Consider the following 23521-nt stretch of genomic DNA (forward strand, 5'->3'; position numbering starts at 1 on the left):
TTGACAAAAGACCTACAGGTTTTTACTCTCTTAGACTGAGAGTAAAAATAAGCCAGTGTTAGGCTATTTGCAAGGGGTTCATTTTAATTTTTTTTTTAAATTTCGATTGATTAATTAGAGAGAGGTTCTTGACTAGTTGTCTAGGTTGGCCTTGAACTTTCGAGATCAATCTGTCCTCTTGCCTCAGCATACCGTCTGAGATTAGCAGCGAGCAACACCAGGCACAGCTTTTTAGAGGCTTCTTGAAGCTCTATACCCCAGAGCCATGCACAAGAAGGGCCTGCAGCAGGGAAAGACCTGGAACTTTTGTTTGCCCAAACATTAAACCTTGCAGTAGGCACCCTCCCCAGCAGTGGGCAGTGCAGAGTCCTCACTTTGTCGCCCAGACCCATGTAACCTTTAGTGTCTGTTTCAGGAACTGTTGACATCAGAGGATGGAGGCTTTGAAGTCTGAGCTGTGGCAGATGCTTTCCCAGTGACTTACTGTGACCTTGAGATGATCCCCAAGAGATAGCTACTGACAACCACGCTAATTAAGCCAACAGAAAGTATATTAGTTCTTTATTAATGGCCGGACCCACAGTAGGCTCATGCCTCCAAAATGTTTCTTGGGGTACAATGTTTTTAAAGACAAAAACCATAATTGCATTAGTGAGGAATTTTGGGTGGCCTAGTAACATCTGTTTTCTTGGAAAACTCAGCAGTATTTTTCAGACACTCCACGACAATTCTTTTTTATTTACACTTCCTCTAATTTTAGTTTTAGCTCGCACAAACATGAATTATTTTGGCTTATATGTCTGGACCATGGTCCGGGTCACAGAGAAAAAAAGCATTGCTAAGGCAGATACGGCTTTTAGGGGTTGAAGGCTGAGGAGTGCTAGGCGGACACAAAACGAAGTTAGGACAAGATGGCATTACCTTAGTCCTTTTGACCTCTCCTCCAGAAAGGAAGAGCAGTTGAAAGCTGCCTTAGGTCTTGTAAAAAAAAAAGAGCAGGGGCGGTGCATGCCCCGCTTGGCTTTTTTTTTTTTTTTTTTTTTTAAAACACAAATGGTACTGCACGCCTCTGGAAGGAGGAAGTAAGGCACACAGTGGCTGTGGCACGTTACAAGGAATTCAAACGCGTCCTTCCGTTTCGTGGAGTGACATATCCGGAGTTTTCCTTCGTTGCTGTCCCTAAGTACCCGGGCCTCAGTTCACAACAGTGAAGCCAGGCGGCAGGTATCTCGCCAGACCTGCATCTCCTGTGTAGAGTCGAATGTAAACAGTGAAACAAACTGCCGGGTATGTCTTAAATGTCTTTAAAGGAACATTTTTTCTTCAAAGTGTCTCTAGGGTAAAGCTTTGTGCCAACCTGGCAGCATCCGCTCCTAGGGACACTGGTTTAATGATTTCCTGTCAGAAACTGAAAAGTGAAAATTGCTCAGCTCAGAAGTGTCTGGTTTTCCGGGTTTCTTTCACGTTCCCACTTTCCCACGTTCCCGGTGCTAGAGCCTAGTGACCCACCAGGCGCCTAGCCCCGCCCTCCTGCGCCTCGGCCCCGCCCCGGAGCTTGGCAGCCAATGGGCGCGGCTGCACGAGGCCCGGGCACGCCCACCCTGGCGCCCAGCCCCACCCTGGCGCCCAGCCCCATACCAGTTCACAGCGGCTTTGCTCTGCCTGCTCCCTCCGCTAGCGCAGCTGTGCTGCCAGGCCCGGATCTGCCATGGCGTCCCCCGCAGCGGGAGGGGTGGTGATCGTAGGCAGGTAAAGGTCTCAGTGGCGCTGCGCTGCAGTGGCTGGCGCCCCGGCAGCGTTCGGAACGTGGGGCCTCGCTCGGGCGGCCGTGGGTGCCTCGGGTGGGCATCAGGCTGTACCTCGCTCCTCCAGGCGCTTTCGCACTTGCACTCCGGAGCTGGCTTGGCAGGAGACACGGTGGCGGCTGAGGCTTGGCGGAGCCCTGAGGAGAGCTAATGTGTTCCTTAAGTCGGTGTGGGGTCGCCCCGAGGTTTCCACCCTGGTCAGTGCAGGCTGGACAGCTCAGTGGTGCGGGGCTCCTCAGAGGTGTCTGGCATCAAGTACTAGCGATGATCCTGCGAAGACTGTGTTCTAATGTTTTGAGCCGGGAGTCTCATGTAGCTCAGGCTGGCCTCAAAGTCTCTAAATAGCTGAGGCTGTTCTTGAACTCCTGATCCTCCTGCCTCTACCTCCCAATTACAGGGACTGCTAGTGCGTGCCACCACACCCAGCTTGAAAACAGTGCCCTTAGTTTTTTTTTTTTTTTTTTGAAGAACACAGACAAGTGATTGACCCAGGATGATAGTAATTGGTAGAGGTTGGCCTGGGGCATTAAGAAGGTTCATGTGCACCCCGGGGCTAGGCTGGTAAGTCTCTGGAGGCAGAGCCCTTGTCAGTCAAAACATCTGGCTTTCATCACTCTTGTGTATGTGTGTCCCAAGGAGGGAGGCTGAGTCACTTTACAACCCAAGTTCATCCATACTGATTTCTCTTCTCACACCTCCCTTTTTTCCTTCATTGCTATTTTTTTTTTCAATAAGGAGGGGGCGTTTAGGTGTACTTTTCTTTGGCTAGATGTCTATAATTCTATCGACATGTAGCAACACATAGTAACTCGCATTGGTTGATAGCTGTTTGAGGAGTGACTCCAGGTCTCCGTGTATGCTTTTGACCACCTGTTGCTCTACCTGCAGACCAATCCCAAGTTCACGGTTTTCCTTTAGAACCCTTTGGAGGAAGGGGTCAGGATGCCTCCGGCCACTTTCTCTCTCACAGAACTGTGGAATTCACTGCACCTTTGTCCTTTCCGGTGGATGCTTGTGGTTGAATGGTCAAGGAATATCAAAAAGTGCACTTTGCCCCTGTGGTGAATTGTGCTGCCTCGCCTTCTGTGATAGGCCAGGGTCAAGGGCTGGGGTTTTTTTTTGGATCTCGTGTTGGGAGTGAAGTAGTGCTCTGCCTGAGCCTAACAGGTGTGTCAGGTGGAGGAGCTACTCAGTTATCTGAGCTCATGGACGGGGAACTTAGAAGAGGCTTGGGGCATCTTAAGCACCACAGGATGACCTGGGGCCATTGCATGTTACTTTGTCTTCTAATGAGAAAGTTCTGCCTGTCTTTTGTTTACAACACCCTTATGAACACAAAGTTGCCTCCCCTCACCCTTCCCCACCCTCCTTTCTCATCTGTCTATCCAGCTATCAGTCAATCATCCACCAGTCTATATAGTATCTATTACCAATCTTCTACCGTGTGTCTCATCTCTATTAACTTTATTTCTGTCTTCTCTATCACTCTCCATCTCCATCTTTCAGGGCCCCATAGGTGATTCAAGGGCCCATCCGTTTAACAGGTGGTGCCCAGAATGTAAATCAATTCCTTCAGCCTGGATGAAGAGCTTGGCAAGGCCGCACACCTGCACACCTGTAATCCTAAGGAGGCGGAGACGTGAGGCTCTCAAATTCCAGGCCAACCTGGGCAAGAGTCTCAAACAAAAGCAACAGCAAAACAGACCTGGCTGGGCTTCACTTTTTGTTTTTTAAAGCAGTTACACAAGTTTAAAAATAATTATTTATTATTATTGTGTGTGTAAGTGTGTGTGTGTGTGTGTGTGTGTGTGTGTGTGTGTGTGTGTGTGTGTGTGTATGTGACAGTATGAGTAGAGGTCAGGAGACAACTTTGTGGAGTTGATTTGGTCCATGCCCTCATGTGGGGTCTGGGGATCAAACTCTGATGAGGCTGCCAGATTTGCATGGCAAGTGACTTACACCCTGGCCCTCTCTTTGGCCTGCCCTCCCTCCTCCCTCCCCCGCCCTCTTCCCTCTTTCCTTTCATTTCCTTGCAGTGCTGGGGATTGGACTGGACCCTGCAAATGCTGGGTAAGTTCCTTGCTGAGCTGTACCCTAGGTCATTTTCACTCCTTCTGATATAGGACCTTACTATGTAGCCTAGGCGGGCCTTGATCTCATGTTCTCCTGCCTCAGCCTTTCAAGTGTGAGAACTGTGAACATATATATGTAAGATCACTGGCTCTGAAGTTCATCAGAGAGAGAGAGAGAGAGAGAGAGAGAGAGAGAGAGGTATTATGTGGACCAAGCTGGACTCAAACCCTCTGTGTTGCTGAGAATGACCTTAACCTTCTGGTCCTTCTGCCTCAGTCTCTCCCCGTAGCCTTCTTAGTGCTGGGATTACGGGCCACACCCATCTAGAAATTTGGCCTTGATTTAATTATTTTCTATTGCTATTTCTACCAGGGCTACCCTTCCTTAGGACCATTTATTTAACCCTATGAGCTTCTGGGGCAGGCTGTTTCAAAACGGTAGGGAAGAGTAGATTTGAGAGCATTAAGGATGAAGAAAAATCAAAACCAAAACATGGTGTGAGGCTGTGCTGTGAGCCACAGAAATATGATGTAGGAATTCAGCTGATTATGCTAGAGCATTTACCTGGAAGAGTCAAAGGCTTTTGCAGAGGAAGTCAAGACTCAAGGAAGTATTGGTGCATTGGCTCTTGAATATATCACATATATTTGAATATAGCAAGATTTCATGTGTGTTATTGCAGCTTTCCCATTTGATTCTTCTAACAGTGTGATTGTCATTCTTTGGGCACAGTTCTTCTCTATGCAATTAAGGTATTTGGATAACTTCTCCCAACTGTGCTTACAACCGTGACACAGGGGAGACTTCCTTTTTCCAGGCTGTCTTTTTTCTTCACCTTTTTAGCATTAGAATCAGATGTCTGCCTTCTGTAATTATCTCCTTTAGCAAGCATCCAAGGCCAGGGCCATCTCTGGACAAAAGCATTTTGTCTGAGATACCTGTCATACAGACAGAATAAGCATTCCAGACAGTCTCCTGAATTAAGGTAAATATCCATACAGAGACACCACCTAGGCCAGGCAGACGTTAGGTATATAGTTTTGTTTCTTGTGCAAAGTAAGGTTAGACCCTCCATTCTTCCACAGCTCAAGGGGCACCTCTAGACTTCCCCTCTAACAATACTCAGAAAAAGGGCCTTTTCACACCAGATATATCAAGCTGTGTGACAGGCTTCCTAGCTACTGAGCAGACTTGCCCCGCCTAAGCCGATAGTGGTGAAGCCAGAGAATTGTGGATTGTATGTGTGTTTAAACTGGAACTGGGAGAGAGGAGGGGAAGAAACAAAGATGGAAGGAACTTAGAACAATGAGAGGACAGGAGAGGAAGGGACAGAGAGGAGCTAAGTATGAGAACAGAATTGAAGTTGTGCAGAGAGATTTTGACTTAGAAGAATAAAGTGAATGGACTAAAGAGCTCGGTGCACATAGATTCATTCTAGTATCCCTCAGATTAATCTACTGCTGGTAGAGTCTCTTCTGGAACCCTGGGAGAAGACTATAGAAGGGCTGAACCCCAATAGTCTTCGATAAGGCTGTGGGAGCAAAAGAGGCGAAATCAGGAAATGACAGCTTTAGTGACTGGAATAGAGATGAGTATGGATGGGCATTTGAGTTGTGTTCCCAGGCTTTCACTCTGTTGGAGTGCTGTGTTCATTCACACACTGTTCTGTGTTGGTAGACCTATTCTAGACATGAGCTTGTTTGAGATAGAAACCTGTCTGGGGTGGTTGTGGGCATGTGTGTTGGGGGTTGCTAAGGGGTAGGCACTGTGCATGTCCTGCTGGAGCTGACTTTTCTCTCACCCTCTTTTTGTCAGACATAGTGTTTAGCACTCAGCTCAGGGATAGTCTTCTCTCAGATAGATTTGGTCTCTGGAAACTCCCCCTAGGAGCTGATACTGTGTTGCCCATACTTGCATTTTAATCCATATCTAGTCTTGTGCACAGATGTTTGAATGTTTCCAATAACTATCACCCAGGCCCCACACTATGAAGGCCCTGGAGAACATTGTTTGATATTTGTCTTAGTTAGGGTTACTACTGCTATGATGAAACACAGTGACCAAGGCAACTTGGGGAGGAAAGGGTTTATTTCAGTTTATACTTCCAGGTGACAGTCCACCACTGAGGGAAGTCAAGGCAGGAACTCAAACAGGGCAGGAACCTGGAAGCAGGAGCTGATACAGAGGCCATGGAGAGGTGCTGCTTACTGGCTTGCTCCTCATGGCTCCCTCAGCCTGTTTTTTTTTTATACAACCCAAGACCACCAGCCCAGGGATGGCCCCGTCCATAATGGACTGTGCCCTCCCCTATTGATCACTAATTGAGAAAATGACTTACAGCTGGGTCTCATGGAGTCATTTCTTCAATTGAGGCTTCTTCCTCTCTGATGACTCTAGCCTGTGTCAAGTTGACACAAAACCAGCCAATACAATATTAAGAGATTTATACTCTAGAATCTTCTTCATTAGTAAGTGCCCATAATTTTACTTTGGGGCAATTGTAATTTTAATAGAATATTTTTATGAATTATTTGAGAATTTCATACAATGCATTTTGGTAATATTCACCCTCAACACCTACCTCTCCACACCCTCCCAATGTTGTGGGTTTTTTGTTGTTGTTGTTTAAAACATTCCAATTTGTGTTGCCCATATACTCATAGGTGTGGAGCCATTCATGAGTGGTTGGTTAACTTACTAGGGGCCACACCCCTAAATAAAACTGACCCTCCCTCCCCCAGAAGCCATCAACTGTCAATAGATCCTCAGTTAGGGGTGGGGCTCTTAAGCTGCATTTTTTTTAACATAAGAAACTTTCTGAGATAGATATTTCTTCCAAGTGCTGCCCTAAGGACTTCCTGAAAAAATATCTATTAATTTTTCCCACACACAGAGAACCAACCATAGATATACTAGTTGCCTCTGAGTCAACAACAGCACTGATGTGCCCCTCCTAGGAAACATTTAATACTAACCAACTTTATATAGCTCACTTAAATCAAGAGATCAGAGGCAGCTTTACTTCAACTCGTTCTCATAAAGAGGTAGCTGTAGACAGCTAATTTTAAGAGTAGCTAGAGTCAGGCTTGGTGGTGCCTGTAATCCTAGCACCCAAGAGACTGAGGTCAAGGGATTGCTGTAGGTTTGAGACCATCCATGGCTACGTAACAAGTCTGCACATATGTAGAAGGGTGTGATCTCTCCAGAAAATGTCACATAAAAAATATATTTTACATGTGGGAGTAAGGCTGTATATGATTAGACCTCAAGTATGACTCATTGCTGTTTTAGCATTCTTACTTAAGAAGCCTCTGTGTAAAAGGAATACTGTCTTTAGGCAAGCAAGCTTTACAGCAAATGTTAGTTGTTATGGAATTCCTTACTTGTAGCTGGTGAGAGACTTAAGCTAGATTCTCGATAAGAAGCCCATTCCCATCCCATATCTCCTTAATTTCCCCATCTTTATACCTCACCTAGTATAGTGTAAGTGCCATGTAATAGTTGTTTATTGTTTAGGGAGTAATGGCCAGGAAAAGTCAGCATGTTCAAAACAGATGCAAGTTCTCCCAGTGTCTGACCTGTGGATATGGAAAGATATCTTGGCCCTTGCTGTCCAACCTGGTAGCCACTGTGACATGTGGACATGGACTACTTGAGCTGTGTTCAGTTCTGCTCATTGACTGAACTTTAACATTTACTTGACTGTAATTTAAATTTTAGTAGCTATCCATGGCTAAAGTCTACCATATTGATCAGTGCACATCTAGAGCTCTAAGGGTTTCATTAAAATTGTGTGTGTGTGTGTGTGTGTGTGTGTGTGTGTGTGTGTGTGTGTGTGTGTGTATCACATTAATTACAGAAGATTTTGATATTGCAGAACATGGAGTCAAATCTCCCAGTTGAGACACTGCCAAATATATTAGCATGCCCACCTATCCCTTCTGCTCCTGAGAGACTGGTAGTTAATATCCAGAGGCCCTTTTTGCCTAGCCCCTCCCCAGGCAGGCTCTTCTTGACACTGGACTCCCTAGACTGCTCTTACCTTGATCCGCATTCCTATTTATCCAGCTAAATGACTTGAGTGTCAGTCCAATCTGAACCTGATCGATGAACACAGATGGGTGCTCTCTTCTCCTTGGTTTCTCTGCCCCCCCAATCCTTCCCACCTTCTCATTCGGTTGTCATCTGTCTACCTACCTACCTACTCACCCACCCACCCACCCACCCATCCATCCACCCATCTATCTATCCATCATCTATATATCTGTTATCTATCTACCTACTATCTACCTTCTATCTATCTATCTCTCTATCTCTCTATCTATCTATCTATCTTCTATCTATCTATCTATCTATCTATCTATCTATCTATCTATCTATTATCATCACACTTGCTCATGATGCAGGGCATGTGTGGAGGTCAAAGGACAATTCTCAACAGTTAGTTCTCTTGCCACTTTGTGGGATCTAGGATTGAACTCAGTGGGCAGTCGTGTACGCACCCCCTTGAACTTTCTTGAATCACCTGGCCAGCACTGCACTTCCCCACTAGAGTTGGAACATCCTCCTGGTTATATAACCAGTTCCAGGCCAGCCAGGACTACATGCTGAGACCCTATCTCAAAGAAAGAAAAAGTTGGACTGTCCCAAAGACCAACCGTTTGACTTCTATATCAACCTTCACCTCCTTGGAGATCTCATTCTTGCAAATGCCCACATTGACATCTCAGGCCAGGCCTTGACTCTGAACCCAGTTCTTATCCAGTTGTGTGCTAGACCCATACCTCTTTAATGTCGGCTTCCTACTTAAAAATGCCCTGCACTGAACTCCTGATTGTCTCTCCCAGTGTCTTCCTCAATAGAGCTAGTGACGTCTCACTCTTTCCTGTTCTTGGAACATAATTTGGCATCATCCTTGATTCTCCCACCCCCCACATCATATGGACCACCAGCAATTATTTTTGAAGAAGATATGCACCTAGAACCCAGCTGACCACTTCTCATCATCCTTTGCTTCCGTCCTGGTCCACTCTACCACCACATCTTGAAACAGCCTCAGGACATCTGAACTCCTTACTCCCCTGTTTGCTCAAGTACAGACTTTTCTTGACTTGTGATGGGATTGTGTTGGTAAATACATCTTAAGGTGAACATACCAGAAGTGGAAAATGCCTAAATCCAACCACCCATCTACACATCCCAGTTTAGCGCCACAGCAACTGGAGTCTGTAGTTTACTTAGTGATCTCAGGACTGACTGGAAGCTACAGTTGCTGCTGATGCCCAGCATCTTGAGGTGTGGTGTGTGTCTCTCTGTGTGTGTGCACCTATGTGTGTGTCTGTGTGTTGCAGGGTCTTGCTGTATAGCCCAGAATAGCTTTAAACTCAAAGTTCACTTGATTCGGCCTCCTGAGTACTGGTGTGCACAGCTCCTTTTAAACTTTTAAAACAAGTCAGTTCACATCTGTAATCTAAAACTTTTCATCACGCCCAGCTTAAAAACGCAAATCCTGCCATGGCCTCTGAGGCGCTATGTATGCAATGAGATCACCCCTCTGACCTCCCTTCTCTGACCTCATCCTCTGCCACCCTTTCCTGCCACCTCCGAGCTAGTGATGCCATCCTGTTCGTTCATCTGGACCTGCAAACACACCCCAGCTCTGCCAGGAACCATTCTTCCAGGTACCTCCCCTCACCTCCTGCAGTGCCCAGGTGAGATAGTCCCTGGTGGTGCTTTCAGATTTCTGCTGCCTCCCAGTCCCCACTTCCTACTCAAGGCCCTTCTTCCTGCTACTTCCTCTTTCCCAGCACTTCCATTAGTGGGCTGTATTCTGCCCACTGTAAACTCCATCTGATCTGGAGCTAGAGTGGTGCCTGGCATACTGCACATCTCCAGCCACCTGCTGTGGCGCTTGTATTCACCCCATAGGAAGCACCGCTGACCTTTACCTGGAGTTTGTCAGTAGCATATGTCAGCTTTTTTGGTAGTCAACAGCTAACACTTATCAGGCTCTACAGCGTGCCAAGATTACAAAGGTTCCCAGAGCGTGAAGTTCATCCTGTCAAGTGCAAACAGTGCACTGCTGCTGATCAGCACTGCTTCTCCCACTTCCCTGCAAACAACGGACGTCCATCCACATGCTGAGATACACCAGCAAGACCTGGGTTAGCATCTAGTGACCCTCCCAGGCCTTGGGATGAAGACAGAAGCAGGGTCTTGCTTGGTTTTGTCCTTTGCTCCCATGCACTCTCAGCCACTCCATGCCGGCCTGCACATAGGAGATGATGGTCCAGCAATGGAGTTGGCTTGGAAAAAGTCCCAGGGGGAGACTCTCTTCACACTTCTGTGTCCTTGGGCTCCATAGCTGCGGATTTAACCAAACGTGGCCTGAAAAATAGTTGACAGAAAAGTGCCTGACTTCATGTGTGCAGACTTTTCCTGTCATTATCCTCTAAACCAGCAGTTCTTCAACCCTTTGGGGCTTGAAGGACCCTTTCCACAGGGGTCGCCTAAGACCATTGGAAAACACAGGTATTTACATTATGATTCATAACAGTAGAAAAATTACAATTATGAAGTAGCAATGAAATAATTTTATGGTTGGGGGGCGTGTCACCACAACATGAGGAACTGTATTAAAGGGTCTCAGCATTAGGAAGGTTGAGAACCACTGCTTTAAACAATGTAGTATGAGAGTCATGTATAATAGCATTTTTGTTGTGTAAGTCATTTTCAGATGATCAAGGCAGGATCTACAGATATGGGACGATGGATATAGGTTCTGTGCCAATGCTGTGTCATGCAAGGAACATGGCCACCTCCTGGGACGGGAGCAGGAGGGCCCTGGAGCTAATCCCTCACTGATGCAAAGGGCCACTTCATTTGCTGTTTCTGTATCAGTGCCTCTAGATTGTGACAATTTCTTAGACTTTCCTTGTTCTTGGTGACCTTGACAGTTTCGAAGAACACCAGGCAAGAAGTTGAATTCTGTTTGTTCTCCTAATATTTTGCTCCTGATTAGACAGGCTGTTGGGGGGAAGGGCTTAGAGGTCAAGGGCCATTCTCATCTCGGCACATCCTGGGAGTGAACAGTCAGTATGACTCACCGTTATTGATAGTAACCTTGAACAACCTGGCTAAGGTCCTGTTTGCCTGGCTTCTCCATGGCTGAGTTACTCTGTTTCCTTCCTTACTATACTTTTGAGAGTAGCTCTGCATACGTTACATTAGGGATGGATGGAAGGTGTATTCGGGGTCAGATCTGATAGAATGAATATATATGAATATATATATATATATATATTATCTATCATATAATTTATTAGAGTGTGGTATAATTTATAGACTGTGGTACAGCTAGTTCAACAGTGACTGTCTCCCAAAGGAACATCCAAGAATCTAGTAGTTGTTCAGTCCATGAGGTCTTTAGTGTATGCCAGAATCCCAAAGAAGGAGGCTCTAATCCCAGCAAAGGAATGGACTTGCCAGTGAGAGTGAGGGCAAGCAGGCAAAAAGCGAGAGCTTCCTCCTTCCACGTCCTTTATAGAGGCTGCTAGCAGAAGGTGGGGCCCAGATTAAAGGTGGGTCTTCCCACCTCTAAGATCCGGATTAAAGATGGGTGTTCCCACTTCAAATGATTCAGTTAAGAAAAACCCCTCACAGGTATTCTCAGCTGCTTGGATTTTAGTTATTTCAGATGTAGTCAAGTTGACAACCAAGAATAGCCATCACAGAGTATGACCTCATGTCCCTGAGGGTGGTGTAGCTGCCTGAATTATTAGAATTCTTCCACAAGGGTACTTTTATTTGTTTATTTGTTTTTATGTAATGAAAGCTGGATTTCATTGCCTTGGCCCCTGAGCACTCTCCTAATGGTTGTATGGTTCTCTTTGACACACTGGGCCAGCCAGGCATCTACCTTAGCACTTCCTGGCTTTCTGGTGTTGCTGACTGCTCCAGGGTCATCTTTGATCTTGCATGCTCAGTCCTAGAACTATTCATTTCTCCAAAGTGTCCTGCTTCCTTTGATTAAAGAATGGGATTAGAAGCCAATTTGGACCCTGGATGTGTTCTGGACTTTTTTTTTTTATGGATATATCTTACTGTGTAGCCCATGCTGGCCTTGAACTCAGGACTCTCTTGTCTTGACCTTCAAGTTCTGGGATAACAGGTATATTATATGTATACCATGCATCCAGCTGTGTTTTATAACATTGTTTTTAGTCCTTTGGAAATGGTGACTTTTTGTCCTTTTGATTTGCAGTGAGTCTGGAAGGGTGGATGGATTATAGAGTAAAGACTCTTGCTCAGGTCGTAGCTCATCTGCTTAGAGTGTAGTCTAGCACCGGAGAGGTTTGACTTTGGTCTTCAGCACTATGCAACTGGAATGGTGGCACATAAGCCTGGAATCACAGCACTCCAGAAGTGGGAGCAGAAGAATCAGGAGTTCAAGGTTTCCCTCAGCTCCCTGGCCAGCCTGGGCTGTTACGGAGACCTTGTCTGGAAGCAAGAAAAACAGAAATTAGACCTTGGGGGTGTTTCTTAGAGAAGCTCACACACATGCTGTCTGGTGTATCTTTCTTTCTTGGTGCCTTTCTCTCTCTCTTTAACATTTTAACCTTTTTAAAAAAATTATTTAAGTTTTATTTTATGTACATTGGTGTGAGGCTGTCAGATCTGGAACTGGAGTTGCAGATAGTTGTGAGCTGCCGTGTGGGTGCTGGGGAATTGAACCCGGGTCTTCTGGAAGAACAGTCAGTGCTCTTAAGTGCTGAACCATCTCTTTAGCCCCGCCTTTCTTTCTCTTAACCTGCATGCTTGGAATCTATATTAAAATTATCTTTTGATAAAAAATCCCTACTCTTCTTTATAAAAATAAAACAGAACCTAAAACAAAGAGTAAAGACTCTTGAGTCAATCTCCTGGCTTCATCTCCTAGTCACAGCACAAGCAGCCTGCCTGAGATTAATCCCTTAATGCCTTCCTTTCCTCAAGTATAAAAGAGAAACCGATAGCATCTACTTCTAGGGTATTGCAAAGATTAACAGAGGTGAGACCTGAAAAGTGTCTAATGGTGTCTGGCACCCATTCCGTGCTTGGATGTGGGGATAGTGGCAGTCATTATCTGGGGGCAGACGGTAGACAGGGAAAATGCAGCTGTCCCTCAGCACTCATGAGCGAGGGCTTCTGAGGTCCCCTCTGGGTATCAACATAGATGCTCAAGTCTCTTGTGTAAGTCGAAGTGGCAGTGTTGCAGAAGTGACACACACCTTCCCTTGAAATCCTTCTGGATTCCGTGTACACAATCCAACATAAAGTCTATGTAGGCTTTTCAGGTTATTTATTAAAGGTTGTAAGAGGGGGATGTTGTATAATTTTTATAGTTGCTTTATATGAGACACGAAAAGTGATTGGATCGATAAATGACTTGAATCCTTTTTATTGGCTTTTCTCCCCAGTGGACTCATTGGCCGGAGCTGGGCTATGCTGTTTGCCAGTGGAGGCTTCGAGGTGAAACTCTATGATGTTGAGCAACAGCAGATAACAAATACCCTGGAAAACATCAGGTAGGTGTAGCACGAATCTTAAATGGTCTTATTAATAAAACAAACCCAAGGCCAGTTATTGGGGTGAATGCTGGAAGATCAGAGAAGCAGAACCAGCCACAGCTTCCTCACCTCGCCAATTCCTCAGGTGATCCTGTTTCCTCCGACTGGAAGCCTCTGAGTTCTTATCCAAACAGATCTCAGCTGAACTGCTGCTCAAAGCCTAAAAGCTTAACCAGCCAAATGCTTCTAGTTTCTGGTCCTCACGCCTTATATATCTTTCCGCTTTCTGCCATCACTCCCTGGGATTAAAGGTTCACTTTCTGGGATTAAAGGTGTGAGTCACCATGCTTGGCTGTATCCTTGAAAACAGAGATTCAGGTAGATCTCTGCCTCTGGAATGCTAGGATTAAAGGCGTGTGCTACCACTGCCTCTATGTTTAATATTGTGGCTGTTTTGTTCTCTGACCCCAGATAAGTTTATTAGCGTGCACAATATTTCGGGGAACACAATACCACCACAGGTAGGTCCTGCTTGCACACCTGGAGGTCATCCGATGGCCCTGCTCCTCTCAATCCATCACTGATCAGGTCCTCCAGGCTATGACTTACCTGTAATTGCCCATTTTCATGAGATAGCTCTTGTAACCCTGAGAAGATAAAGGCCAGGTTTAAGGTTCACAGGAACAGCACATGAATCTAGACAGGCGAAGAGACTCCTATTATGAAGAAAGCTTTTACATTAGCAAATATGGGGGCGGGGGTGGAAGACCCAAATGTGATGTTACCCTTCAGTCCCATGTGGTGCCTCTGCAGCTATTTACATGTCCGTTAGGGTGACAGTTTTGCTGGCAGCTCTTGATTTAAGATCTAGAGAAGTTGTAGACTCATAGCAAAATTGAGAGGATGGTATAGCGATTCTCACATGCCTCCAACTTCTCAAATTCAATGTTTCCCACCTTCAACATTCCTCTCCCACTGGTCATTTGTTACAATAGATGAAGCTACCTTGATCCATCATTGTCTCCTAGAGCCCTTGGTTGACATTAGGGTTCTCTTCTGGTATTGCATTCTGTGGGTTGTCCTCATGTGTGCCCACGGTTATAGGATAATACTGAATAGTATTTTTACCTCCTGAAAAAATGCTCAGTGCTCTGCCTGTTCATACATCCCTCCCCAGGCCCTGGCAACCGCTGATATTTTTACTATCTCCATGATTTGTCTTTTTCGAGAGTGTTACATAGTTGGAATCTTTCATTTAGCAATGTGCATTTAAGCTTCCTTCATGTATTAATGACCTACCACACTTTAACACTGACTAATAGTCCATGGCCTGGACTATTCATTCACTTTCTGAAGAGCAGCCTTGGTTGCTTCCAAGTTTTAGAAATTATGAATAACGATGCTATAAATATTCATGTGCAGATTAGTGTGGACATGTTTCAACTCCTTTGAATAAATACTAAAGATCATGACTTCCTGGATTAAATGGCAAAAATATATTCCATTTTATAAAGAGCCTTCCAAAGTGGCTATACTGTTTTGTATTCTCACCAGCAATAAGTCGGAGTTCCTGGTGCTCTGTACCCCTGCCAGCATTAGGTGCAGCCAGTGTTCTGGGCGTTAGTGAGCCACAGTGTGTGTCTAACGGTGCCACCTTGTTTTTGATCTGCTGATGGCATGCGACATGCGTCAACTCTCCACATGACTTTTTGCCATCTGTATATTCCAGTCCTTTCTTCGGTGCTGAGGATCGAACCCAGGGTCTTGTATGTGTAAGCATGTGCTCTACCAAAAGTAGATCTAATTTCTTTCCTTCTTTCCATTAAAAACATGTTTCTGGCTAATGGGTGAGCCTTAAAGATTTTCATTTGCTGTGACTTCCTGGTGCAAGAGTAATTATTCTAACTCAGAATCCCATGTAAAGATTTTGTAAAGTGACTCCTCAGAAATTCTGGTCTACCATATTTCTGGGAGTAGAAGTTTTCAGAGATGATTTAAAGGAATTAGTCAAAGTATAGCAGTTGGATCCCTCACCAGAATCTACAGATGCCCAAGTTGCCTGTAGGAATGTGGCATAGCATCTATATTGAGCCTGCTCATCCCCGGTGTCTTTCCACCATCTCCAGGTGGCTCATTATTATATGGAAGTAGTTGTGCTGCATACTTTAAGGACAATGACAAGAAAACAGCCTGTGCATGTTCCATACAGATGAAAAACATTTCTTGATCATTATTTTCCACCTGCAGTTGGCTGAACCTGAGGATGCAGATCCTGAAGATGGGAGGAACAGTAATCCTTTGTGTCAAAGTCATCTTCTAGTCCCACATGAGTAGTTTATGTAAGAGCTTTGCAGACCTTGCTTTGGAAATGGTAGCTGGCCAAAGTATCCATTGCCATAGGTTTTAGGGTCAAAGCCTGGGCTCCGCTGCCTAACAAGCTAGGCTCAGTAACTTATTATAGCACACCAATTACAGACACAAGTTATAGTGGAAAGCAGAGGAAGGAGATTTATTCAATGTGGCCATATGGGGAAGAGAAACAAATAAAGTGTAGTGACCCCCAAGTCTGTTTTTTGGGATCCTTACACAAGATTTAGGTTTAAACCGAGGGCAAGTGTTATGCATAACTGAGCAGTCCTGGGCAAGGTGTGGTCCTGCCCATCACTGAGCCTTTATCATCTAGCTTCTGGTCCTACAAGGTGGCTTGGTGAGCTAGCAGAGTCACAAAGTCACTTCTGGGGAGCCAAGTTCCTCCTTGAGTTGGTACCAGGACTTCAGCCTTTGCTTTCCCTCAGCATGAGGTTCCCAGGGAAATTTCAATTTTTGGAGATCCATTGTCTCCAAGTCTGATTGCTGAGCGGAGAAGCACTTGTGTCTGTCTTACCGTATCTCCCTCCCTGACGGGGTGGTTACACGCCTTGGCATTGTACCCTTGGATGGTGACAGCTTTTCAGCAGGCCTAGACTTGTCACTGGTTTTCTGGGGTTTGTGGTTGGTGACCCTGGAGCTGAGTGACGTGAGCTTCAGAACTGTCCTAGTGTTGGCCTCAAGTCACCGAAGCTGCCAGAAGCTAATGCACGGGGATTGCTGCTGTGAAATGACAGATTAGGGTTCTCATGGCCCCCGGCATTTCCCTGCCAGTTTTGTGGGGAGTGCCCGCTGCTCTAGGCAGGGGCACTAGTAGGTTCGAGCTATGCATTTTGTTTTCAGTCATCTGAATGTCTCAGTGTCACACAAGCTCTGTGCCAGCCACTACAGATGACACGTCGTGTCTCAGAGCCTGGAATATAATTGGTTCTAGGTCTTAGTAAGTTTCAGTAGGACCTAAGACTCATCATGGTGTAGCTAGAGTTTTCCTGCCTGGCCCACAGTCAGGACAAATCTCTCTTACCCGCCAGTCCCACAGTCGCTCAGACCCAACCAAGTAAACACACAAAGACTTTTATATTGCTTGCAAACTGTGTGGCCGTGGCAGGCTTCTTGCTAACTGTTCTTATATCTTAAATTAACCCATTTCTATTAATCTATAAGTTGCCACGTGGCTTGTGGCTTACCGGTATCTTAACATGTTGCTTCTCATCACTGTGGCTGGCACTGTCTCTCTGCCTCAGCCTTCCACTTCCCAGAATTCTCTTCTCTGCTTGTCCTGCCTATACTTCCTGCCTGGCTACTGGCCAATCAGCATTTTATTTATACAGAGTGATATCCACAGCATCATGTAGCCCAGGCTTGCCTCAAACTTGGGACAGTTCTCCTCCTAAGATCCCTCACTCCCACTCCCCACTGCAGATGTAAGACAAGATGCCCAGCTTCTGAGATCCTCAAAAGAGAACTCTCCTGGTGATACTTACTTTCTTGCTTGCTTTTTGGGTTCTGATATTTTTCATAGATCTCCCTCCCTCAGTCATTTGTTTACTTACTTACTCCCCACATTCTGATTCTTTGTTTGTTTGTTGAGACAAGGGTCTCAGTAGCCCAGGCTGGCCCTGAATTCTATATGTAGCCATGGATGGCCTTGAACTTCTGATTTTCCTACCCCTGCTCTCCAGATGCTGGGATCACAGGAGTATGCCACTGGGCCTGGCTTTATTCTGAAAATTTTGTTCTTTATTCTTTATTCTTCTGAAAATTTTACAGCAGGAAACATCCTGGTGAGCTGGCTCGGTGGTTAAGAACACTTGCTACTCTTAAAGAATGCCTGTGTTGAGATCACCCATCTCAGACAGCTGACGACTGCATGTAACTATAGCTCAGGGCACACAACCCTCTTCTGGCCTCTTCAGGCACCAGCACTCACGGCACACACACACACACACACACACACACACACACACACACACACACACACAATCTATTTTAGACAGTCTTAGAAATCCCTTGTATGTTAGATTGACCCCTAGGCCAGTGCCCCTGAGCTACATGCCCCTCTGAGCTACATGCCCCTCTGTATTTTCAGAGATGTTGTCTGTTTATGTTTATCTGTTTATGGCCTTAAACTTGCTGTGTAGCCCAGGCTAGCCTAGAATTCACAACCTTCTTGTCTCTTCCCACAAAGTCCTGAGGTTACAGGTATGCACTGCCTTTCTTGGTACCTAATCTTAAATAGTAGAAATAGTTCACATTGATTTGGAAAATGTAAAAACAAATGTAGAATAGGAGAAGTTGAGTTTTTTTTTTAATATTATGACAGGAGCTAGGCATAATGAGTGACTCACATCTGTAATCCCAGAATTTGGAAGCTGAGGCAGGAGGATTATGGTAAATTCCAGGTTAGGCTGGGCCACAGAATGAAACCCTGGCTCAAAAAAAACAAAACAACAACAACAAAACCATTAAAAAAGTTGTTATCATAACTCATACCATGTGACAGCAGCTCTTAGTGCATGGGGAAAAAATGTCATCCAAGAGTGATCTTTTCCTAGCAGGGAGGCAAAGTGAGAAACTTGTCACCGTCTCAGGTGGAGGATATCTCACGGGGAGAGGCCTTGCCTGTGCCTGCCTGCTTCGCCTTTGTTCTGCTCTGAGCTCGGTAGGTGTTAGGTCTCCAGCTCTTCAGAGTGACAGCTCTAAGAACATGTTAAGAAGATAAACTGAAACCCAATAAACATAGTGCCAAACAAAGCCGCCTGTGGATCTGAATGCATTATTTCTCAGCTTGTTGCATTTCTCCAAGTCCTCAGGCCGTGGGTCATCATTTGACTGCCCACTGCTCCCCAGGTATGAACACGCTGTCTTGTGTGGCTCACGTCCTCGTCTGTGACCACTGTTTTTGGGTGACATCTCATTTGTCATCTGCCTTTTTCTACTCTCTGTGGTTGCTGGAACTCATTGCCCTCTGCAAATGTGTCAGCCTTTTACAGAGATCAGGAGTTAATAAACCACGGGAAGTGATCTCTGAAACAGGCAGCTGCCCTGTCCTTTGGCTCCTGACGTTGTTTCTGAACTCATGCCCTGGAGGTGACCCGATCCCTTGTTTTTAACTTTTCCAGCCTCCTTTCTGCCCGAGCCTAGACTTCATCTTAAACTGTTTCCACCTGGATTCCTCTGGATTCATCTGTTCTTCTGCTTGGGAACTTTTAGTTTTCCCACACACCTTAGGCTAGAACAGCTGGAATAATGGGTGAGGTGTGATGGTCCATGCCTGTAATCCTAGCACCTGGGAGGTGGAGGGAGGAGGATCAGGAGTTTGAGGTCATGAGACACTGTCACAAAACAAAATAAAACACCACCACCACCACCACAAACCACTCATTAGAATAGTGGACCACAAAATGGCCATAAATTATTGTCCTGTCTGTTGACACCCACCCCCCCAGGATTGAACCTAGGGGCTCATGCATGTGAGACAAACATCCTCTGTTGGCTCCTTTGCAATATAATTTTTGTTTTATTTTGAGGCACATACTCCTTGTGTAGCCCAGGGTGGTCTCTGCCTCCCAAGCCCTGGAATTACATGTATGTGTCAACCCAGCAGGCCCTGGGATTACAGATGTGTGCGTCAACCCAGCACCAGTGGCTTTCTACTCTGACCTTGGACTTGGGCCAGGCCATTCGATTGGCCAGTGGGACAGTACAAACGGTGACTCAGCAGAAGCCTGGAAGGCACTGTGCATCGAGATGCTGCCACTTTCGGTGGGGAAACCTTTCCTCACAGGTGTCCACTATGACATCCTAGCACTACCCCGTACCATCTGCTAGGCAGAGAAGGGGTGCAGCTTAGACCAGCAGCCTCCATGTTAGAGAGCCCCACCAAGATGGCAGACCCAGGGACCGTGACAGGACACGTGGGAACTAGTATGCCTGCCTTGACGGGGCTTCTGCAGTCAGCAACCACCATTGAGTTCAAGGCCTGGGGACTGGTGGCCTTGTTCTGCCAGGGGAACTTTCACTGCCCTAATCCGTGTCATACAGGGACATTCTGTAAACAAATGGTGTTGTGCAGAACATAGCCCCAGCCATTTGTTGCACAGTGTCTATTTTGGCATTCAGTCTGTTGCCCACATGCACCATATGCTGGCAAAGCCTCAAGTGCTACTTCCCAGTTAGGGGAGACGGGTCAGTTCAGAGAAGTGTGTTGAGACCACCGGGAAGTTGGTAGTTCTAGCATACTGTTGGTGAGTGTTTGGAAAGGAGAAATTTGAACATAGGCTTTGGAGGTAAAATCCCAAGGAAGCAGAGAAAAGATCATGTGGAAGAAAAAACTACTATATTTCTATAGATTGGCTACACACAGAAAACAAAATATATTATCAGAGAGCATAATAGGAGTAAATATAGTATAAAAGTATATATATATGTATGTCTTAAAAAGTATAAATATAAGACATCATAGATGTATTCATGAAGGGATGATATATCTAATTTTAGTGATGAATAAGTAAATAAAATATAAGTGGAGAGGCAGATGCGGTCTCATGACCCAGCAGGGCGCACAGGGTGCGGGCCCAGGAATAATCAGCCTGGTGGTTTCAGGTCCACAGTCTCGGGTTGTGGATTCAGCTGGGTCATTCCACCCCAGTTATCTGGGTGTTCACAGATTCTGTTCTTCCTTGGCTGCCATCGTGACAGTTCAGGCAATTGCTTCACTTCCTTTGTTTGTTTTTCTTCCCAAACAGCAATAGCCTTAGTTGATCTGATTTGCAGCAGTGACCTGTGAGGACTTGACATCTGAAAAGTTGGGGAGGAGTCTGAGGACTGTGACTTGCTGTCATCAGTGGGGCTGCGGGTGACGGCGCCTGAGCGTTCTGAGGCCAGCTGCTTCTGTTCCACGCTGTGTGCTTGGATAGGAGCATGCTGACAGGAGAAGAGGGCTGTGCACGCTTGTCGGCACTAAAGATGTGGGCTTGAGAATAGTGTGACTTGGGCCGGGCCTGATGGTGCACACCTTTAATCCCAGCACTTGGGAGGTAGAGGAAGGTAGATCTCTGAGTTTGAAGTTATCCTGGTATATATAACAAGTCCAGGACAGCCAGGGCTACATAGAAAGACACAGTCTCAAAAGAAAAAAAACAATTGTGACTTGGGGCCGGAGAGATGGATTGATGGTTAAGAGTGCTTGCTGCACGGTTGCCACAGCCTGACTTTGAATCTTAGCACCCATAGAACAAGCACCGAGAACATGTTCTTGCCCATGTCTGCTGCCTTAGCACCATGGTGGTATAGAGACAGAATTTCAGAGGCTTGCCAGCCTAGCTAAAAATGTGAGCTCCAGACCCTGCCTCAAAGAAATAAGGCAGAAAGAGAAAAGAGTGCCTGACACCTTCTCTGGCCTTCATACGGAGAGGCATGTACACACACACACACACACACACACACACACCCCTACCTCTGCATTCATGCACACACGAGAATGATGTGACGCTTGCCTCACCATTTTGATTCACATTGCTGTAACAAAATATTAGAGACTGCCTGTAAAGAGGAGAGACTTAGTATCTCACAGTTTTAGAGCTGAAGATCCGATGCTGGGCAGCTCCATTCAGGCTTTATCTGGGAAGGGCCTTTTGGCTGCATCACAAATGGCGTCACATAATGGGAAGACTTGGGTATGGTGTGTGTATGTGTGTGTGCCACTCAGAAAGACAGGAACCTGGGAGGAACAGACTTGTTCTTTTTGTAACAACATACTCTCCCACAAACTGGCTTCCTGCTGTGAAACCTGTACTCATCACTATATGCTTCTGACCTCACCTCCCAGTAGGCCATCCCACCACCTCTGAGCACTATTTAAATCTTCCAGCACATGGACCTTGGGGGACCCCTCCAAACTGTAGCAGCCTCCCTGTGTGTCTGACTGACGAGCAGGAAGCCACGGGGCCACTTTCGTGAGTGGGCTGGCACTTGATACTACACTGTAAATTTTGGTAAAATTGATTGTCCTAAGACTTAACTGGGCCTCTCTTTTTATTTTCCTGGCCTCCAAGTTCCAGAGTTGCCACCAGCCTCAGAGCCCAAGAAAGGAGAGGAGAGAAGGTGGGGGGAGGGGGCGCTCCTGCCAGTCAGACCTGTGGGCTTCCTGTGGACAGCTGGAGGCTCTTTTCTGTCTCTTTGCAGTCCATTCAAGCTTAGATGCCTCACAGAGAGGGTTTCAGATTCTCAGGACCGCTGGCTGGCTGGCTGGCTGGCTGGCTGGCTGGCTGGGTAGCAGATGTGACTACTCGGGGAAGGCCCTGGGCAAACTCCAGATAGTCTTTGGTTGAAGGCTCTCAAGGTTTTGAAAAGCACTGTGCTGTCAGAGGAAGTTTGGTGTGCCTCTTGCTTTTCATTTTCAAGGGATTGCCATGTCCATTGCAACTGTACCACATCTGTTCCTACTGATCAGCGGGCCAGGGCTCCAGTTCCCCTTTGTCCTCACCATTTAGACAGGTATTTTTGGCTGGTTTTTTGTTTGTTTTTGTTTTTGTTTTTTGAGAAAAGTGTCACCTTGTAGAGCAGGCTGGCTTAGACTCACAGAGATCTGCCCACCTCTGCCTTCTGAAGGCTGGTATTAAAGGCAAGAGCCATTAGGCTTAGTCCCTAGTTGCTGGATTTTTGTTGTTGTTGTTGTTTTTGTTTTTATTATTTTTTCTTCTGGTTTTTTTTTTTGTTTGTTTTGTTTTTTTTTTGAGACAAGATTTCTCTGTGTATCCCTGGCTGACCTGGAACTCACTCTGTAGCCCAGGCTGGCCTAGAACGCACAGAGATCCACCTGCCTCTGCCTCCCGAGTATAGGGATTAAAGGCTTGTGCCACCACCACCCGGTTCTAGTTGCTGATTTTTAATACAACATCTAAAATAGAAATAAGAGACTAGTGAAATGGCTGAGTGGGTAAAGGAGCAGGAGCCTGACCGCCTGAGTTTGATTCCCAGGACCCTCAGGGTGGAAGGAGGGCATTTCTGGAAGCTGTCTTCTGACCTGTATATGACCTGATGGGGCATACATGTGCTGTGGCACATATATGCTCTCACAAGTACATACAAATCCATATGTGCTAGTACACACGCAGACACACAGGCACACACACAAACTCCCCAAATGAATGAGTAAATAAATGTAAATTAAAAAATTTGTTTTTACAGTTTCAAAGAAAAAAAACACCCTTATTTTACCTTATAGGGATAATTGTTTGCATACTTTTTCCCTTCTAAGTTTTTATGTTTTGAGACAGAGTCTATTGTGCCCCAGACAGGCCTCAAATTTGCTATGCAGTTTGCTATGCTATGCATCTGAGGAAGATCCTTAACTTCTGATTCTCCTACCCTCACCTTCCAAGTGCTGGGCCCACACCCCAGGGTTGGCATCCAAGTGTTTTTATTCTGCATCATAACATTAGCCTGACATCTAGTGGTAGAGTAGGTATATTGCAGCCATTACCAGCACACTATTCATTGGTGGCAAGTGTGTTGATTTACCCCAGTTAGAGTACTGTTACAAACAAGCACTTTTTAATGGAAACAGCTTGACTCCCCCCCAAAGAAAATCTGTCATAGGATTTTGAGACCATTAAAACAGAGAAGAAAACAATGAGGAGAAAATGAGGCCAAAATTGGATGTGGTGGCATATGCCTGTGATCTTTAGCACTCAAGAGGTTGAGGCAGGAGGATCATGAGTTCAA

The 23521-nt window shown here is 45.8% G+C and overlaps 1 protein-coding gene across 1 annotated transcript in view; it reads left to right on the forward strand.

Moving 5' to 3' along the window:
- The first annotated feature begins 1621 nt into the window (after positions 1 to 1621).
- Cryl1 (crystallin lambda 1) overlaps positions 1622 to 23521 on the forward strand; it is a 121245-nt gene continuing 99345 nt past the window's right edge. Inside the window, exons 1-2 of the mRNA XM_052733108.1 lie at positions 1622 to 1749; positions 13337 to 13444. Of these exons, the coding sequence (XP_052589068.1) occupies positions 1709 to 1749; positions 13337 to 13444 (149 nt within the window). The 5' untranslated portion in view covers positions 1622 to 1708. The remainder of the gene's footprint in view (positions 1750 to 13336; positions 13445 to 23521) is intronic.

The sequence above is a fragment of the Peromyscus californicus genome, unplaced genomic scaffold, assembly GCF_007827085.1.
Source record: "Peromyscus californicus insignis strain IS unplaced genomic scaffold, ASM782708v3 Scaffold_12__1_contigs__length_115047231, whole genome shotgun sequence".
In the NCBI taxonomy this organism is placed as follows: domain Eukaryota; kingdom Metazoa; phylum Chordata; class Mammalia; order Rodentia; family Cricetidae; genus Peromyscus; species Peromyscus californicus.